Source organism: Pithys albifrons, chromosome 13 (assembly GCF_047495875.1).
Source record: "Pithys albifrons albifrons isolate INPA30051 chromosome 13, PitAlb_v1, whole genome shotgun sequence".
In the NCBI taxonomy this organism is placed as follows: Eukaryota; Metazoa; Chordata; class Aves; order Passeriformes; family Thamnophilidae; genus Pithys; species Pithys albifrons.
Genome location: NC_092470.1, coordinates 14,228,435 through 14,249,730, shown reverse-complemented (window position 1 = coordinate 14,249,730; position 21,296 = coordinate 14,228,435). Strand labels below are relative to the sequence as shown.

The window sequence follows — 21,296 nt, the reverse complement described above, 5'->3', positions numbered from 1 at the left end:
TCAGTGCTTTACCACCTTGAAGGCACTAAATAAATAAATATAGAAATTGTACAGCTTGCACTTCAGCAGAGTATAAACAGGTATTTATAGAAGGAAACCCCAGTGAAACCACATGCTCTTTCAATCCCCTTCCCAGGCAAATAAACCCAAGTAATATTGAGGACTAGAAGTATATCAAGGGTACTTTCAAACAAAGAAAAGGATACCATCAAGGGAGAAGCCCCAAACTCCACCAGTCCCACATAGCCACTCTGCTTGGATGTTTCAGGGGGCTCAGTCCCTCAGCACCACTAAGCACTGCACATTGCCACCTGGGCTCAAAGAATACAATAGCAATGCGTTCCTACTTCCAGGTCAAGTTCCTGTAGTTAGCCATGGCTACTTCTCTCCCATAGCCATGCCAGACTAATAGTACTCTGCTCTTTCTTCCTGCTCCTGGTACACAGCAGGCTCCTAGGAGGAAGGGAGATCACAGATTTCTTCTGAGCAGTTAACCCTTACTCTGCAGGCTCTCTAGGCTGCAGAGAGTTTGTTCTTGTCTGTACAACTACAAACAAATAATTGGGGGTGGAGGAGGAAATAAAATCAGTGTGTGATTATAGCCCAATTTGGCCAAGGAAACGTGGGACAGAATTAAGCCTCATCTGAAAGCAGGCCATGGTTCTCATTATTTTTTCCCCTTTAAAGTTGCAGTGGTAATTGCATGATGGAGATGATGGAGGAGGAAATAAAATAAAATAAAAATAAAATAAAGAAAGCAAATCAACAAAAGCAAAAGGCCAGGCACCCGAGATATCTTTGCATGAGCTGATTCTTCTGAGGCAGATCTCTGGAATTGTTCTGCAATCGACTCAGCGGACAGTTACCATCTGTTTATGGAAAAAAATGCTAATAACCCCCAATCATAATCAAATAGGCAACTGCTTTAAGTACCTTTTAACTAACACTAAATTACAATGGAACAGCTCTGCAAGTACTTCTGACATCCACAGGCACATCAGCAGTGCCAGCACTTTGATCAGGGCTATTAGAGCAAATATCAAATGAACTGATAGCAATGTGATTTCTCAAACATTACAGGAAGCATGGGCAGTATTTATTTACTGTTCATTTGTTTCTTCCCCCACTTCCTTACTGTTTCTGCCTATTTAGAAAGAAAACATATATATGCATGTGCACACCACCCACCAGAGTGAGACCCCATGACAGCTTGATCCCGTGTGTTTTGGTTTTGTGTCCAAGACAGCTTCCATACGAATTCTTTAATGCCCAGAAAGGTTTGAGGCGTTTTTGTCAGTGGGGCATCTCCTGAGTTGTCATTTAGCTTATCTATTTCATGATGCCTGAAGAGGCATCTTTAAGTCCTCTCCCAGCTCCTCTGGGTGCAACTGGTCAGCTGATCCAAAAGCTGCAGCACAGAAAAGGAAAATCCAGGCAGGCCAAGCTGTACACACATGCTTGCACGTGTGCAAAGAGGCAGCATGATCACACACCTTTTTGCTTTAGGAAATCAGATTAAAAAAGCCATTGGCCCTTTGCCAACTGTAACCAAGTCTGAACCATTAGCTGGCACTGGATCCATCTGAGGAAGAAAATCTCTTTTGGATAATGCAAGTAGTTTTTAATCTCAGAGCCTGGAAAACAGTTCATCTCAGCAAAACGACAAGTGCTCTTGTCTCTGGATTTTCTCTAGCACCTTTCTCTGCATATCTCAGCTAACTCAATTTGGGTTTTATTGAAGTTGTGCAGCACCAGGAATACATCACACATATATTCATGAGCACACGTTCTTTATCCTGAGGCACTTGGAAATATAAAAGAAAACAAGTAAAAAGAGAATATATTTGAGTCCGTCAACCTAAGCATTTACACTGTCTCCATAGCTGTGCCATCCAAATGTTTTGTTTGTCCCAGAATTTTTCTGTGCCATTACTGTTCTTTTATGAAATTTAATTTTTGTTAGTCCCAGGACTTGTATGTGGCTTTTCTATTATATTACAAAATTTCATTTCCTGTCGTCTACTGGGATTAAACTTTGATTGGAAGATACAGTTTACAAGGCTTGCAGTGACAAGTCTGACCCCAGAAGGTGAGGTGTAAAGCCCTTCACCGTGGGTGGGCAGTCAGAGAACGTGGGACATCAAGCCCAGAGTTGGAGCAAGCAGCAACTGAGAGGAGGATATCAGGCTCCTTACTCCCATGGGGTCTATCCCACCTGAAAAAAAACCATTCCTGGGACACAGAGTGAAACAAAGGACTTCAACTTCCAATTTCTTCCTTGGCAATACCCTTATTTCCCACCTCTCCACCCCCCCCCCCCCCCCCCCCCCCACTAATACAAGGCTTTAAAAAGCACCTCAGGATGCCCTCTGGATACATCATCCTTCAGAAAGCAGTTGCAGTCCATTACTGCAACTTCAATGTGTCTCAGTTTTAACATTCACTTTTCCCAGTAGTTTTCCTTCCACTACCCCTGTGTTGCCCATGTAACACCACTTTTCACAAAAAGGAGCTTTGTTTGCCATTTCCCTGCCACCTCCACCGTGCCAGCTCCAGTGATCTCTCAGCTACCCCCGCAGCTGCCTCAGCCCACCACTGTTCCCTCCCAGCTACAGGAGCCAAAGTCGACAGGCGGCCAGAAAGGGGATCTGACCTCTGCCATTCCATGTTAATGAATGCCCTCAATGAAGCCAGCAGGGGAAGGCAAGGGGAGTGGCACAGAGCCAGCCTCCATGGGCTCAGCTGAGGAGCACAGCATGTCAGAGCCCCTTTCAAAGGAGCTTTTGTTAGTACCACTGCTCCAGGCTGTCAACAGTGCACTTGGCACCACAGGCTTTCCCTACCGCTTGGCTGCTGCTGTATCAGTAACTGGGTCATAACCAGAGCAGGGGCTCTGACAGGTCTCTGGTGCAATGCTTCAAGGGTGTGCTACCAGCCAGGAGAACACAAATGTGGACACACCATCCTCTCGTAGTCCTCTCCCAGCACATGTGCCTCTAGACACAACAACTTTGTTTTCAGTGAAGGCGGCTGGAATGTTGGACACTTGGCAGCCTATTGGTCTGGTTCTAAGGCTGGTGGGCAGCTCAGCAGGCTGGCCCAGGGGGCCTTCCAAACCCAACACGATATCCAACCTTGCCAGTCCAAGTTCACCTCTCTCTAGGAAATAAACCATCTGCTTAACACCAAGAGAAGCAGAAGGAAAAAGATGTGCTCAGACTCATGAGGTGCTTTGGGTAACGAGTCCAACACAAGTACACAATGTTCTGCGTCCATGAGAAAAACAACAGGAAAAACCTGCCCCTGCAGGCCTGCCAAGATGGGATTTCAACAAGTGGCAACATATCAGCTGGCGTCAAACAGTTCCTGAATCAGGCAATGATGCACTTTCCCAAAAAGACTCAGGGTCTGGATTTTTTTGTTCCTTAGTACACACCACCATGCTGCGTGCCATGAAGGACACCTCCTTCCCAAAATTTGACTGGTAAGGGACCCTGAGGAAAGTGCTGTCTAAAGGAGTTTGTAGGTGGTTGCTAGTTGCACTGTCCCACACAAGGTGTCAGAATAAGGTAGAAAGGGTATGTGAATCCCTGGAAAAGCAGTTCAGGACCATTCAGATTGGATGATCTGAATGAGGGCACCACTCCATGAATAGTAAGCCATCAAGGAGAAGCAAAGGAACAGCAGCTCGTTAGTGGTGCAAAAGAGGAAACAACACTGGGGAAAGTGTCATCCAGCATATACCAGACAAACACAAATTCCAAGGTATCATTGCCAGATTGCAACCATCTGTAACAGCTCAGGTGAGACTCCAAAGCAACCTGAGGAGAGAGCTAAGCTCTGGAGCTATGGACCTGCTGAGCAGGGAAGGAGAGCTTATAAACTGCCTTTTGGAAGTGTGGAGGAGACTGATATTTCTTGGGGTGGTGAGAAATAAATGAGCTCAGCTGACAGGGCAGACCATAGCTGGGGTACCACCAAATAGCCCAGCCACTGCAGAGGAGTAGAAGAGTTACATTTGTGTCGTGGATGAAAAAGTGGTGAAGTTTGGTAGCAAGCCTGATGCAAAAAAGGGAAACAGGCTAAAGATGCAAAGCCTAGTGGCACAGCAGCTAACAATGGCATTAGGGCTAAAGAAAACAGTGGAGGGAGAAGAGATGCTGGGGAAAAGCAGGAAGCTCAAAGCAGGTTAGATCCTATGCTAGGAGGACTGTGCACAGGTCAGGAGGATCCCCAACAAGGAGCAGAGTTTGGGCAGTGTGGGTAGTGTGTCCGTGGTGGTGCCTATGACACTTGTAACTCATTATAGAGTTGTCTGTTTTTAAAGATTTATTTAGCTTCTGTCAACTCCATCTCTCCAAGCAACGTCAATAAAACTTGTAGAAACTTTGCAGGGTTATGGTTTCATATCAGAATTGGAAGAAACACAAAATAATGCAGAAGAAAGTAGGCTTTTCCAGTTAAACAATTTTGCCTTCCTAAAACTGTACATACAAGGGTCTGTCATGACACTCACACATCTCCACACCCCCTCACACCCCCCAGTTTCTGGGAATGCAGAATATCCATTGACATGCTTATCCAAACACCTCTAAACACATACACACATCTGTTCACCAAGACTCATTACTCACGTCAGGCTTACTTCACTCCTCTTTGATTCTTCCATTAGGGTCAGATGTTACTTTTCCTTTTTATATTTGTATCTCTAAGCTCCATCAGTGGCAAAAGCCCAAGCACTTCCAAAGTGTTCTGACAAATCCCTCCAGAAGGCACATAACATCATCCCAGTTTTACAGATGGGGAAATTAAAGCAGAGCAGAGGTTAAGAGAGCTAATTGCCTATGGACACTGAGTCAGTAGAAGAGCTGGGAAATGATCCCAGGAACCATGTCTTCCATTCCTCTACTCCACCCACTAGTCAGTACACCCTTACCAGATGGTTCTTATCTTGGACATATGGACTAAATATTGCTAAGCTGATGTAGAGGATTCACTACTTAATTAAATGTCCTGTCTTCTATCTCCATAGGATGCATAGGAGAAACTCCAGCCAGAATTCCATCTGGACCCACTCAGGAAATGTCTACATAAAGCAAACAAAGCCCCAGGCAAGCACATGAAAGATTCCCAAATCTTTCAACCTGCCCTGCAGCACAGACCACAGCAAGGCCAGGAAACAGGCTTTGACTCAGGAACCTTGAGTGAGGCTCGTGTTTGTCAAAGCCTGGCTTCAAACAGCATATGCATGAGCCACCAATTAGGCTGGGAACTACTTTGCCATGTGAAGGCTCTTCCTCCAGCCTTCACTGGGCACCACCAACATTGCCCAACTGGAGATACCAGCAGAGCTGCAAAAAAGCAGATGGTACAGAGTCACCTACTTGTGGCATTATCTCTGTCACATAACAGAGCTGGTGTTGATAGGACAAAGAGACCGGTCCTGCCTGGCAAACATCAGACACCTTCTTACTTTCTAGTCACTATCAAGGAGATTTGAATAAGTTTTAAAAGTCATTATTCCTGATGCAGAGGAGAAACCTTTCATCAGAGAGACAGCAGAAAGAGACCTTCCACACCACTACCTTCCCAGTATGGACATCACAAACTGACAGCAGCATCTCAGTCCCCACTCACAGATAGGCACAGAGCAGAACCCAAACCAATTTTATATCCTCCTGTCCCCCCTTCACACCCTGAGCTCTGCAGCAAGTGCAAGGGAAGGCCATGCACTGTCAAGTCCACAAAAAAGACTATGCTGCCCTAAGTACAACTCCCTCAACACATGGCTGGAGGGAGCAGGCTAAAAGCTCTTCTAAGCAATCTGTAGATGGAGTTATGCACTAATAAGGAAGATACATGCACAATTCTGCCCACAGAAGCTCATATTGGTGAAAACCACCAGCCTGCTTTTCTGTTACTCTCTCAACAAACTGAAGAGGGATACGTTCTGTTTAGGAGGCTTTGCCCCAATACTGGCAACGTAGGAATGAAACCACAACACCTTTCCACATGTGCTATAAGAGCCGGGCAATCCTGGAAGGTGCGTCCTGCTAGAGGAAAGTGACTGCACCTACCTTTCATCCCAAACTTCGACCGTCGGCCATACTTGTTGATCATAATAAAGAGGACGACCAAGAGGACACAAGCAAAAGCTGCCAGCCCAACTGCTATGGAAACCTGAAATGAAAAAGCCTTAGAGTCAAGACAAAGGAATTTAGGAGTCTAGATTGGAAATACAGCACCTCCTTGCCCAGTTAACCTTTCTGTAGGCTCCATACCATCTGCAGTAGCCCTGTGGATATCAGCTGTGGAGGAAAACATAAGCTTAAAGCAGTGTGCTCTGGAATAGCTTGGAAGGATCACATGCTGTTTTCAGGACTGGAGGTCTGAGATCTTCCCATCAGTGATGCTGTTCTGGCAGGGAAGAAGGACCTATGCTCCAATGTCTGCACTCTCCCCTCACTGCATCACATCTCAAGCCTCAGCTGGGAATACACAGGAGCAGCAGAAAATTCTTTAGAAAGAGCAATTCTGTATCCATCCAAACATCCCTCAGGACAAAGAGCAAGGAAAAATAACACACCACAACCAGAAAACAGAAGAAATTACGTAGAACTGGTTCCCCCCTCTCCCCCAAACATCTGGGTTTCCAAAGGCCTCTAATGGTTCCCTATTTATTGTCATTTTTATTAGTTAATGTAGTTACTACAACAGCATCCAAGTCCTTCACTGGAACTGTGGTTCCACTGTGGCAGCATAGAAGCAGAGGAAAGAAAACCTCCTTGCCCTAAAGGGTTTACAATTCCAGGCTTATTTTAATATTTATGAATATTTATTCCTTCAAGTCTCTGCTCGAGATACATTTATTGCATTGATATAAACAACAATTCCCCTGGCATTTGTCCAATTGTTCTGTACTGGGTCTTGTGATGCATTTAGACTTTACTTCTTTTTACAAAACCACATTCTACTATAATAGAAAATACATCATTTAACCAAGAAAAAGTAATTTCATTTTGCTACCCTTTCCCTTGCTCTCAGTACATTTGTTATGATATTTTTAAATTTTTATTTTACCACACTATATTTTCATCCCCAGCTTGTTTTCTGTGTTTTATATTTAATAATCAGAGCATATTATTACTCCAGCCATACTGTTCAAAGCTTTCACTTCAGTTATAGGACGTTTCAGTTGGATGAGAACTGAAACCAAGGTGGACTGAGTTTTGTTTGTTCTGGTGGGTTTCAGTATTTTAAACCTTTCACATAATTAGAACAATTGTGTAACTTGTTTTTTTTTTCCCTAATACTTATACATACTTTTTCTACCTGCATTCTGCAGAAGACAGACAAGACTGAGATTTGATAAGCCCTAGGCTTTCTTTCCTTTTTCATTTTAGGCATGCTCTGCACAGCAGGAGAGAGGGCAAACAGACACTGACAGAATTGAACCAAGCTAAATCTGAGTCCCTCACCCTGCTAAACTTAACAGATCAATAACAGCCTGAAACACACGTTTGCCTGTTTGTTTGTTCTCTGGGTGCTACTTTTTTAGAGAGAATTTCTGACCCTGCAAGCAGCAACTTCACAGGATACCTTGTTTTCAAAGAGTTCCCTGGTTCCACACTGCAGACCCAAGAGGATCAGCTGGTTCATGTCAGTATTTTACCTGTCTGACACAAAAGCCACAAAATCCTTCTGATTGCTGTCTTGAGTCATAAAGGAAGATATTTTCCTTGCAAACACTCAAAACAGCAGAGGAGTACAAATAGTGAGTCATCAATTACAAGGAATGCATGCAAAATAGTTCTGCAGAGAAGACACCAGGACTCACCCCAAAAGTGTCCTCTTCTGGTTTATGGGTCACAGTGATCGGTGGGGTGGGACTCACTTCATAATCACCAACTGAAACCAAAACATCAAAGACCGAAGATTCAACGTGGCTTCCATGGGCATCCAGTACATGCCAGTGGCAGTACCTGGCTTAACAAGATCCAGTTCGCCCCTAAAAGAGGCTACAACTTTCTATTTCAGAAGGCACAAATCAACACTGTGCACATCAGTAGAAAAACCATAGACAAGAACTCCAGGTCACTCCAGATTTACAAATAAGAAATATTTGGGAGCCTTGTGTCTCAGGGTGGGTACCCTTCACCCTTGAGCCATGTCCTAGTTTTCAGATATCTACTGTGCTAGAAGAATTAAAACATAAAACTGACTCCAGCAGAACCTGATTGAAAAAAAAAAAGTAACTTGGATGCTTTTTTGGAGTTGTTTTTTTTGGGGGGGTTGATTTTCTGGGGGGAGTATGGGAAGGTGGGAAGAATGCTTCATGGCAACAGTATAGAAGTTGACTCCTGTTTCTCATCCCTAGAGAGATGTTATTGGGTATTGGCCAGCCTGCACGTAGTTAAGACCCCTTTTGCTATACCACAACCAATGACCCCTTATCAGATCTTCTTCAGGACATCACTAGATGGACATTAACATTTCTTGGTCTCTAGAGATTACTCAGTTAATCAAAGCCCCCCACAGTCATCTTGCTCGTTCATGAGGAAGCCAGGGCCTTGTGCAACCTCCACCAAACTGCTTGTGCTTCCTGATTTTTCCTCCAGGAGCATGTAAATCACAGAAACAAACCAGTCACAGTACACAAAAGGCAAGGAGACACTTACTTGAGACAAAGTTGTCTGTACTTTCTGTGAAAAAGACAAAGAGAGAAGCAACACAGTCAGCAGCACAGCAGAAGGAGAGGGGTCCCATTCCCAACCCACCTCAGACATATTCTACCACCTCAAAGAGCCTAGGAAACCAGCTTTTCATATTTTTTCCTCTTGGGCAATTGTAACTGGAAATTGCAGTGCCTGTGCCAGCAGGACATGCTGGAGTTCAGGATGGTGAACCTTGGGCTGAAAGAGGAGCAGAGGGATACTCCTATGAGGCCAACGTGGAGAACAAGTAGCAGCACACTAACCACTCTTCTGAATGATTGTTAAAGGACCCTGCTTTCAGCAGCTGGGCAAAATTCAGCAGACACACAGAGCTGAGCACAATGGAAGTGGAAGGGAGAGAAGCAGATTTTGCCTTACATGGCAGTGTTCACCCAAGGACAAAGTCCTACAAGGACCAAGTCCCATGGAGAAGAGCCCAGCTTGGGGCAGGGGTGTAGGAGATACCTCCTCTGACCTCCTTTTCATGAGTTCTTCCTAACAGGTATTAGCATATAAACGGATACGGAAGCTGTGGCTGTCCTAGAGCTGCCTCTTTCCCAAGACAATCATGCCAGTCCCTGCTGTCAGCCTCTTGACTGCTCCAGTCTATTCAGTAAAGCTTCTTCAGCTCCAAAGGTGGCCAAGGCCCCAGACAATGAGGTTTAAAGCCCTTGGTGACACTCAGTTTACATAGTGTGAGAACAGCATCAGCTTTCAATTCACTTGCCCGTGTAAGAAACCGAGCCTGATATTAACTGGAGTTTACACAGCTTTGCTGGCAGAGGGCTCCTGGAAGGATGCTGAAACGTTCATGCTGAAGCATGGGTGAGGTTTGGAAGGGAAGCATAGAACAATTCCCATGAGACAAACACAGCTTTCCAAACCAGGGGAAAAAACCTGAAAAAATATTTTTGTTTCAAGTTGAGCAGAAGTGTAACTTTCCTTGACTTTTTCCAGCAAGAGGAGGAGGGGGGGAAAAAGGCAGTATTTTATTTGGTGACTTTTTTTTCCCCCCATTAAGGCAGACAGAGTCTAGTCATAAAATTCTTGCTGCTTCTACATTTTCCTCTATTTTTCTCTGCTAGACTAAGCCAATTCAACAGAAACCCACAAAAAGGGTTTGTTGGGGGATTTTTTCAGTAAACCCTATTTTTCAAAGTATACAAAATAACTAAGAAATTTCAGCCAGTTTGAGTTCTGTGTGAAGTTCCCAAATTACTGAACACTTATCACAGGTACACTAACCTTTGTGGATTAAATGAGATGGTTGCTTATGGCAGAGATACCAAGGACAACATGCAATGAGATTTTTACATGATATGACACAAATCTGTTTTGGGAGCCACTGCCCTTTCTTTTAGATTCACAGCATCAGAGAGAAGGGGGATATGACATGTAGCATGTATCTCCCAGCCTCCATTTAGCTTCTAAACACCACCTTGCTCCTCTCAGACTGGAATGCACAGTGTGGCATGGTAACAACCAGAGGTTTTCACCTAGAGAGTTCTAAAATACATCATCACAGGTCCTATTGTATGCTGATATGAAGTCTTCCAGGAACTACACTTCCATTAATTAAGACTAATAACCTCATCCTGGGTACTGACAGCAAAGACCTTGCACATTTGAATTGCTGTAGGCAATAAGGGCTTGAATGAACTACACTGGGGAACCTTCAACATGTGGCATTTTCTGAAGGGATCTACCTTCAAATGGGAAATTATAAACATCAGCTGCATTGAGTGTATATGTCAGCTGTGGTAGTGGATGAAGCAACAAGCTTCAAGGAAAGTAAATTACAACCTGCATTGAGCTGACAGGGGCTGCAAGGGTGAGGAATGGCTTGAGACTTTGGATCAGAAAAAATAAAAGAAATGGGTCAGCTCCTGCTGAGAGATAGTTCAGGGGCAGTAGGCACTCCACACCAACAGCACACACGAGGTGTGGGTGAAGATGCACTCACAAGGGATATATTTTATGTATGTTTTACACAATTCCATTCTCCCAGAACCTCTAACATGAGATGGTCTTCAAACATCAATGTGTTTTCCTACACCACAGCACAGCCCAGATCCATTTCCAAAATCAGTTCTCCAGAACAGCATATCTGTCTCCATTTCCTGGAGGTCCAGCACCTACTTAAGAGTTGTTCCCATTTTACAGATAGGGAAATTGAGTCACAAAGGTGTGACCTGACAGAGCTGAGCCTGCAAACCTGTCTGCTTCTCCTACCACCCACCAAGCTGCTCTTGTGCCCTGACAGGACGAAACATAAATAGGTCAGATATCCAAACAGGGCAGCATCCTTGAAGTCGGAACACAAATCTTCCACTCCCATCCATATCAGCTCATTTGTTCAATTGTCAGATCTTCAAGGCAGAGATTTGGGTTTGCATTTATGATATTTGACCTGCGGGAAAACTGTGTGTACATATATGGTGTGATATAAATAATAAATGAGAGTACCGTTGGTATTTTTCTATATTTAGCAAACGCCCTATTTTGCTGGATTTTCTTGGGCTGCAGGGGCCAATTTAGAGCTGCCACTTTCTCATGGCATCATTCCTGAAGGCAGCACAGATCTTAACTCCATGATAGCCAGTGTGGTGTTGCAATGTCAGAGAGCAAACAAAGCAGACAGGGTACCACAAAAGTCTCTACTGCACTCCCCGGAGCTGGATCTTTTTGTTCTTAGATGCCTTTTTTTTTTTTTTTTTTTTTTTTTTTTATTGCAGCTAAGCTCTGAATCACCAGGAAGTACAACAGGGAATTCCAAGCAATCAGTTAAGAAGTGCCAGCAAACTGATGCAAAGTGACTAATTGAGCCATTGCATCTTTTGTAGACCTGTCATTCTGGAACTGCACATATCGCATTCAGAAAGAAAACAATCCTGACACTGCTGCATCCAGCTTTAATCATTTCACAAATGCAAGCTAGAAGCAAAAAAGGAAGCAAAAAAAAAGAGAAGAGCTGCAACACTTCAAAGGGCTTCCCTTTCTATAGATTATAACTACCACATAGCAGAATACTTTCTCTCAAAAAAAATTGAGCAACCTCTTTGAGTCACCCAAGAGGAGATTCACCCTGTTCCCACTGAAATTCCTAAACATCTTTTAATAAATATATAAATACACTGCAAAATATATGACAAAACAAAATTATCTAAACCAGTTAGTGTCTCTTCCAACATTATGGAGTTGATATAACACCAAAGTACACTTGAGTAGTAAAATCACACTGGTCAGAAGAGGCAGCTTCCAGAGGTCACCTCTTCCAAACTGATGCTCAAACAAAAGCCAATTTGGGTTGTCAAGGCCTTGTTTAGATGCAAGAATTATTAGTAAGGCCATAGTAAGACCTTCGGATTGCAAGAAACTCGGATGAGATAAACAGAATATCGTACCTGGAAACGGCTTTTCAAGGAAGTGTCCTTTGATAGTTTGGTTGGCTGAGCCCAGCTGGTTGGTGGCCACAATTGTGTAGTTGCCATTGTTGTAGTGAGTGGGTTTGTTGAAGAGCAGGCAACCCTCAGACACTTCTCCTTGTTGGTAAAACTCCATGTGGATGATCTCTGTCTCCCGGAGGACCTGGCCATTGTGCAGCCAGTGGAGGGTGGGAGCTGGATTCCCATGCACTGCAAATGCAATGCAGTGCTCCAGGTGTAGCACTGGCTCCTCCAGAGTAAGGATGCGAGGGGGATCTAGCAGAGAGAAACATGGCAGGCTCACAGCACACCTCCACCCAACGTCATGTCTCTGTGCACCATGGAAACTAAGGTTACTGAAAACCTCCAAAATCCTTTCATCCTTCTACTCATCCCATGGATGTTTACAAAGAAGCAGCGCTGTCACAAGAACCACTCCACACTCCCTGAAAGGAGCACCTTAACCAGAGCCAGCTCTCTTGGTCTTGCAAACAGGGGTACAAATTAATGGCAGGTATGATCTTTTCACCAGCGCAGGAACAATTAACTTTGGAGCTGCCCACTCCACCTCCTGCTGCTCTCCTCCTCCCAGGGTATCACAGGGAGACCACCTGTTCACGTTAAGGAGGACATCACGATGTAAACACTGTTACATTACACATGTGCAAGATGTCCATGGGATCTCTCCAGCCACACCAAGCAATTTTGGATTGCATAGCTGTGGAAGCAAACATCCCTCAGCGACTGCCTGTCCTTGGGGGTTTTGACTGCCTGAATATCCCAAAGGAGTTCTCACTTGCTGAGCAGCCTTCAGGGGTATTTTAATTAAAGGGAGTAGAGTGGGAGAGGGATAAGAAAAGCAGAGACTCCACCTGCAATTTATTGCATATGCAGTGTCTTCCCCCTGAGACACCCCGAGAATTCAAATGTTGCTCTGCTATTGCTTCTGAAACCCCATTTACAACGCCCACATGTAAGGTCCCAAACCCCAAGGCTGGCAAGATCTGAACTAGAAGAACAAGTCTGAGTAATGATAAAGGACACTAAGATGCAAGACTTTCTTAAAACTCTGGTTTTCCTGGTAACATCCAACTGCAAAGACAATCTATGGGGCATCCACGATGAAGAAAACCAACACACCAACTTAGAACCATCTTTTGAAAAAAACAAAAAAAAAGTATATTTTTCAGGAAATGAATGCTGTAGAAGAAAAGAGATGCAGAGCTGGTTGCAGCTGAGCAAAATTCTCCCAACTACCACCCATCTACCCTGAATCGCACAGTCGTGTCCCAGCCCCCTTCTTTCACTCTCAAACCTAGATTCGCATGTGGCTTGTTCACATCTTCCTGGCAAGGAGGATTCAAAACAGGCAGCCACCTACACGCTCAAACCCAGATCTTTTCAGTGTGAAACTACAGCCCTGAGTGATGGGTCCAGGCAACAAGAGCAGGGGTAACAAACTGTCAGCAGTTTAGAGAATTTCACAGGTGAAAATAGGCATAGACATGATGCTGTTTAAGATATGGAGGAAAAAATGCTAAAACACTGTGCAAAAAAAACCCCACCTGCTGACCAGTCACCTCTGAGCTGAGCTTTAATCACCTCCTTTCTTCAATCCATCAATAGCACTTACTGAGAGGAAGATGAAAGTAGTAAATCATCACGCAGCATGCATGGGTTCATCAAGACTACTCAGAAAGAAAACACAAGAGTCTCCACTCTACCTGACAAGGTTGGGGGTGGGGGACAGATTTTCAGACTACAGAGTAAGGGCAAATATTACAGACACAGCAAAATATAGTAAATCTCAGCTGCTTGAGACCACAAAGCTGTGTAAACTTCCTCTTAAGGTCAGGTTTGTGTTATATTATATTAGAAAGCACAAAGGAAGTTGAGCTACTTGCAGGTAAAAGTGAACAGCTGAAATGTGACATGTGCATGTTTATATGGTATTTGCAGTTTAACTTTGTAGGAACAGAGCTGGGAGGAAGCACTGCATCCCTGAAATCAGTGGCAAGATTTACACTGTCTTTATCAGGGGTGCCACTGAACCTCTCACACAGTATCAGGACAAGCAACTCTGTGTTTGTAAACAGATTTTTAATCCCTCTTTGGCATTTTCTTACTCTTCTGAATCTTACAAGAGATAAGTGGAAAGATGACCACCACCACCACGGGGGTACTGCTGCTCTTCCCCTGCTCTGGTGCTCATTTCTAGATCAATAGAAGCATCAAGAAAGCAAAATTAGTGCCACTTGGCAGAGAGCTGTGTGAGGATCCACCTCCTCCGTGCTGTGCTCAGCTCCTCCTAATCCTCACCCACAAATCCAGTATGTCACAGGTAGCAAGTGGCCATGCACTCAAATAGTTCCCAGGCAGCCCCTCCAGCCTGTGTATGGACAAGGTCTCTCCACTGATACTTACAGTAGACAGTGAGCAGCACACTGGCATTGCTCATCCCCACCACGTTCTCAGCAATGCAGGTAAGCAGGAACCCGTTGTCCTCACTGGTGACATTCACCAAGGTTAAATTGATGGCATGAACATTGGTCCAGTTGAGGTTGGTCTAAAAATCCCAAAGAGAAATACAGAAGTCAGTGTCTGGTGGCTCCTTGCCTCCCTGCTACCATCTGCAGAAGAAGGGCATCACAGTCTCCAGCTAAGATGTGAGGTCTCCAAAATCCAAGAACAACTGGAAACTGGGTGAAGGGAGGTGTTTCCAGACCTGACTAAACACATCACATCTTGTAAGAGGTACTACTGGGAAGGGGAGAGCCATAACATTGTAGCACTGATAAATGTGTTTTGCCTCTAGAAAAATCGTGCTTAGCTTCCAATTCAGGCACTTCTGCAAACAGGTTGTTTCATTAGAGGAGACAGGAGTTAGGGATCACTTAAACATAAAGCTCTCTTCTCTTCCCTTTCCAGATATACAGAGGGAAGGTTTTGCTCCCTTCTGGCAGCCCACAGGTTCTCATGAGGGAAGGGAATGGCCCAAATATTTTCTTTTTTCATATAATCATTTCATCTTTTTCACAGCAATTCCACCATCTACCTGATCCTCTGCCCTGCATGCACAGACCTGGGGAAGCCCTGGCAGCTGCTTTACCCTTGCTATACTGGGCACAGGCAGTGCTGAGGTCCTGCAACCCCTACCTGGTGGGTGTTGATGGAGTGGAGTTCTGCCACTGTCCAGTCGACATCCGGCAGCGGCGATCCCGACCCATTACAGGTGATTACAGCGTTCTCCCCTTCCCGCACCGTCAAGTTCACATGGCTCACACTGATCTCAGGAAGGTCTAGAGTAGCCAAACACCAAAGTGCTCAGGTGTGGTGCAGTATTTACTATAGCCAGATGCAGAACATTCATGGGGACCCAGATCCCACCAAGGTTTTCCCAATTCAGCCTCCAGCACCTGGGATAAGTCGCAGGAGGTAACAGGATGGCCTTGCCCTACTGAAGGAAGGAGGGATGTTGGAGACAGGGGGTAACGTAGACACTGGAGATGTGCCAGCTAAGCAGACACTCCTATTATCTTTGAATTCAAAAGTTAGTGACCAGTTTTGGCTGCCCTTCCCTTCACACAACTCCCATTCCCATCTTGCTACTCCTACAGAAGCTGCTCATGAGGCCAGTCACTTGGGATGAGAAAACTGTGTACTGGGAGAAGATCTAAAGCAATCTCACCCCAAGGGACGGGGCACAGAACACCCAGTACTCCAAGTGAGGAAATTGTCCGTCATTAATTCATAACAATCAAGAGAAGACGACCAAGGATGTTTCCTAATATTAACTGCAGCTCTCATAATAAAAGATGCCCTTGCTCTTTCTTGGTGGTAGCAGAGGGATTCACTGACTTATGGTGGCTCTGATTTACACCACTTCCTTACTTGCCTCCAAATATCCTTGGCAACATGAAACAAGACAGCACTGGTTGCGAGAAGGGCAAATAGTGCTCTTACAGAGGCAAGGTTTTCTGGGAAGTTTTTAGAGGCAAACTGGGAATGCAGGGCAAAAGGAACAGACCAGTGGTCTCATCCCATCATAGGGCAGCAGCATTCATCACATGAATGCAAAGCCATGGATGGGGACACACATCCTTTCATTTCCATCACGGAGCAACATGAGGAGGGGAGGAACATTGTACTGATGGGGAGGATGCCAGAAGAAAGGTGGAAGTGGTCAAAGACCTGGTAAAGCTGCACAGGTTGCAGGAATCAATGGACAGGGAGATGGAAGGGACATGGATGATCTTCAAGATTAAGCTGGTATCAAGCATGGCCGCACCAGCTCTCAGCATCAAAGGACAGAGACAAATGTGCTGTTGTTACAACACCCCTTGAGTTAATGTCTGAAAGAAAGACTGTCATTCTCTGGAGGAAAACAGACCAGTGTGGCTCCCTGCCCTTCCAGGAGATTGCATGGTCAGAGGATGTGCTTACCCTGTGCACCAGCACATTTGTTTTCCCAAATCAGCACCCGGCTAGAGTCTCCTAGAATCTAATACCACCACTGATGGATCCACTTCTCATGTCCCTGGTCCCAAAGTATTTTTTTCCCCTCTAATCCCTTCAGCTTATTCTTCCCATGTGGAGCAAAAATTACAGCACTCTGCAATCTTTTTAGTTCATCCACATGTAGGCACACTTTGGCCAATTTACAGAGTTTGAAGGGACATTATGATCTTGAAAAAAAACCTAAACAACAATGCAACAAAAAAAACCCCAAATCATGCAAATCCAAAAGTGCATGCTGTGTCTACTACTGCTACAAGTAACACACCCAGATTCCTGATATAGAGGATGATCAACAAAAAAAGAACACCTCTGGTTTTCATCCTTTTTTTCAGCCCATAAGTTTGACAGCTGCTTGCGTACAGACAGTTTAATTGCTCTGCAGAAAGTACATCTCTTTCTCCTTACTCTGCAAGGGATGCTTTCCAGTAACTGCAACAGCAGAGCAAAAACTGACACCGAACAGGCAGCTGATGCACAAACAAGGTGAAGGAAAAAGGGATAACTAATGAACATGCCTCATGTTGCTCCTGGGGCAGCTGGACTCTTTTAAACATCAGCAGGAAATAGAGATATAAAGTCACTCCTGGCTCTTCCTCACAGATATAGGATTTCAATTGAAAAATAAAACAAAAGAAAATGAATAGAGACATGTATTTCCTAAGAGTAATTATAAGAGATACAGTGGCAGTGTCTTTTAACAATATGCTGTTTCTAGGATTTGTTAGACAGAGGAAAATCAACATGAAACGGCGTTTTTTGAGACATCACACAGACTCGCCACAGCCACTTTGTCAAGCACCAGAATTACAGTGAACAAAATGTCCCATATCACCCAATATCTTCCATACACACACACTAATAGCAGCCTCACATTTACCCAAATACTCTATAATCCACAAACTACCCTAATCAGCTTCAAACCTCTTGTTCTCAACCATATGGTGGGATTCTGCTACACCAGGTTCCCCAAGCAAATAGCTGAGCCAGAGGTGATGGATAGTAGAGGGATCCCTCCTGGCACCCTTCTAGCCTCCCTCATATCCAGCCCCAGGATTCTTACCACACTGGGTGATGTTCATCTCCTGCAAAGGGATGATGGCTGCATCCATGGTCATGCAGTAGAGCTCTTGGTACTGCAGGCTTGCCTCACCCTTCTCCTGCCAGAGCTGGATCCAGCGAATGTCACAGCTGCAGTTAAAAAGGTTCCTTTCTAGCCTCCTGTGGGCAGAAAGAGGTGAGAGAGGATGTTGGGATGGGGAAGGATGAGCAGAGCCATCACCTGGCTCCAGGCTCCCAGGGGTCAGCCACCCTACAGGTGTAAGAGCTAAAGCAGAATCTTCTCTGTGTTATTTGCCTGGGATCTTCTGGTACTTATTATTCCTGTCTTTCCCACAGTTACACATCCATGCATTCACAGCCTCCTTCAATTGTGCACACAAGGCTTTATATCTCCCAGGGCAGCACACTGATAAAGGTAATATCTTTCACCACAAGATCCTCTCAACTGTGGCTCAGTCCCACAGTCGTCTGGATGCCCAGAAGAGTCACCCCTCAGCAAAGGAGCAGGCAGATCGCCACTGCCCTAAAATATTGATTGATTCACACCTTCAAATCTCACTGCAGTGGTGGTCCAAGACCCTGCTGGGCAAAGCACACCTTCAGCTCCCATAAGCACTCAGAGAAGCTGGCAGCTCTTCTCCCAAGTTCCTTGTACAGACAGAGGCTCCTGGTGACCCAGAACAAGAGCTAATGTGCACAGTAACAAGCATTTTAATCAAATCAATCAGCACTGCACCAAGACCCTGCTGACCTGGCCAGGAGAAATGGAGAGACGCACTGCCTTTAATGTACTTCATTTAAACCACACTTACACATAGTTTATATACCAGGAATGTTTATTATATAATTGATTTTCCAACCTATTAACCATTTCATTTACATTTTTAAAGCTCTACAGCTCTCTGTGGACATGCAAAGAAGGTAAGTCCCAGCAGGCAGAAGAGCACAGTGCTCAGCCAGGGTAGACCGAATTACCAAAGTGGGTTGCAATGATAACTTGAGCAAAACAGGAGACACAGCCTGAAGAAACAAGGTATGTCCCCACACAACTATAAAGCAAAGAAAGTGGGGATCAGCGGAGTCAAAGATGAGCTCAGTCACCCCAAAGCAGAAGGTCATCTCCAAAGGTCAAACATTACTTCCCATTATAGAGGGAAAGGCTTTTTTTGTGCTCTGTTCCACATGTTACTGAAAAATTCATGCTTCCTTTTACAAAATTAATTTCATCAAGTAACAGGATTTGGAAACAACCTTCCAAACATCTGCAGCTGCTGTTTTGTCAATATAGTGTTGCAAAAGGAGGAAGAAGTGATCTTGTGGTAGCACCCGGGGTTGTTAAAACTGAACCCTAACGATGCTACTTTGCATCTTCTCATACATCAAGATGTCATCTGACCTTTTTTTTTCAGAAAAAACACTGAGTTGAACTTCACTCAGGTTTGTCATTAGTCAATTTCTTTCCCACCAAAAGCACACAAACCTCTTCAACATAGGTACAAGGCTCACACAAGAGACTGAAAGGCCAAAGCACTAAAGTTAACAGATGAGAGCAGATTAGCACAGTGATTTGGTGGGATTTCAGTGATGAGACTTTCCATGTGTGCTATGACAGGTACTGCAAGTGGTTTGCAAAGGCTTTACACCCTCTTCTACATGGCCACACACAAATTCGAACACACAAATTCTACTGTCTTAACTACACATTACTTAAGAAAAGACTTATTCCCCAGGGAGGATTCTTCTCGGAATCCTCCCAGGATCACTGCTACCAGCAGGACATGGGATGGCATGTGGGTAAGAGCCATGGACTTGGCTAATGGCAGATCAGGTAACCAGGGATGTACCCTGGGACCTGGTGGGGAGCCAGGGGAGCTCAGATGCAGTGGGGAAGAAATTCTGCTTTGCTGCAAATATCCTCATAAAACAACGCTGCCAGGAGAGCTGCTGTCCGAGCACTTAAGGGCAGTTCTGTAAGTAATAGACAGCAGCTTTCCCAGCCCATTGCTAATTCATGAACAGGCATGAATAATACAGGAGCTGCGGGCTTCAGGGCAGAACTTCCCCACAACCTGCCCCAACATCAGCGATGTAACTCGCTCTAATCGAGACCCCCACAGGGGCTTTTGCACAAATTAACTCCCATCACAGGTTGGATGCACCAAGTGGCACTGGCAGATGGCACAGCACCGCGGATAGAAGGGGCACAGATGTGTGCACCCATTTTCCCTAACATGCTTTGCAAAAGCACTCCTGACATGTGGAAGATGCCCTCCCTCCTTGCTTGGTGCCTGCCTGCCCTGTCAGCTGGCTCTCCAGAGAGGCGCACAGGAATTTCCATGCTCTCGCTGTCCTGCGCCTTGCCCAAAAACCTGGACCTCCAATTCTCTCCTCAGACTTCATCCCTTGCAGGGATCATTAGGAGCTGTGGCTCATTTGAACTCTTCCCCCCACATTTCTGTAACACACCTCCACTACTTATGACCCTCTGCTTGTAGAGATAAATGCACCTTCTGTCTTCCGCAAAGAGGAAAACACCTTGGGAACCACAAGGCAACAAAACCCACTGTTGGTCCAGAAGACATAGCCATGCACTGCAGATACTGCAGTGAGAATTAAGGCAGGCTCCATCTCATGGGACATGTCCAGCACAACTTACTCTTGGGTTGGGCAAAGAAACCCAAAGAGCATTTTTCACAGGTGGCCTGCAACTGTTGCCAAAGCATCACTTGGTTGCAGGTACTCAGGAGCAGTGAACACACCCCATACCTTCTTCAAGCCTCCTTTAAAACTGAAAATGCCCGTGAGAAATAGCAAGTATCACAGTCACAAGCAAGTTGATATCTCTCTGCACAAGCAGAGCTGCTCTGTGACTCAAGGAGTTAGCCCAAAAAGAGACCAAATCCACCAGCCCCAAGCAAAGCAGAGGCTTGTAGTAGGGTGTACTCTGAGCACCAAAACAGGGATATTGTGTTTGGAAAAGAGAAAAATTGTGACAATCATGCCCTGAACTGTCATTTGATGTGACAATGACCCATCAAAGTTGAAACCCTAGATCTGTTAAGGCACCAAGTCAACTCTCCAGCAACAGCAATGCTACAGGTGTCTGGCTGAGCCCACTTTTGCTACCTCCAGAAAGGTACCCACTGTCTTCCAAAACTGCCCGGACAGCCTACACTGGTGTGAACCAGTGTGGGAGATGGCTGCCATCAGCACTCTAGCACGTACCGAAACAGACAGGACTTCACACATACACAGAGCAGTTTTTTTCCAGACTAGGCAGCTAAATGAGACACATGCCCTGTCCCATGCCTCCCCACTCATCAGCTAAAGCAAAGCTGTCTGCAGCTAAAGCCTCTCAGAGGGCAGCAGAGATCCTTGCCACACTTCTTCTGTCTGTTTCAATTCACATTAAACTGCTGCTAAGGTTTTGTACACTTGCAATTAAAACACTCTTCCTACCTCGGGACTGAGGCCACTTCCCTAAGCTTGAAAAACAAAAAACGCTCAGGAGAGAGAGAACAAAATCTAATTTTGGTTTTCATTTCTATTTATTTCCCAGAATCAGGGCTTCTCTTGGCAT

General features: G+C 45.0%; 1 protein-coding gene across 4 annotated transcripts in view; it reads right to left on the bottom strand.

Annotated features, from left to right (window-relative positions):
• Window positions 1–21,296, bottom strand: part of NTRK3 (neurotrophic receptor tyrosine kinase 3) — a 220,555-nt gene that overhangs the window by 142,366 nt on the left and 56,893 nt on the right. For all 4 annotated transcript variants that reach the window (XM_071568920.1, XM_071568921.1, XM_071568925.1 and 1 more), the window contains exons 5-11: window positions 17,718–17,875; window positions 15,296–15,438; window positions 14,564–14,705; window positions 12,119–12,415; window positions 8,679–8,702; window positions 7,838–7,908; window positions 6,078–6,180 (exon numbers count right to left, since the gene is read on the bottom strand). In XM_071568920.1, the coding sequence (XP_071425021.1) occupies window positions 6,078–6,180; window positions 7,838–7,908; window positions 8,679–8,702; window positions 12,119–12,415; window positions 14,564–14,705; window positions 15,296–15,438; window positions 17,718–17,875 (938 nt within the window). The remainder of the gene's footprint in view (window positions 1–6,077; window positions 6,181–7,837; window positions 7,909–8,678; window positions 8,703–12,118; window positions 12,416–14,563; window positions 14,706–15,295; window positions 15,439–17,717; window positions 17,876–21,296) is intronic.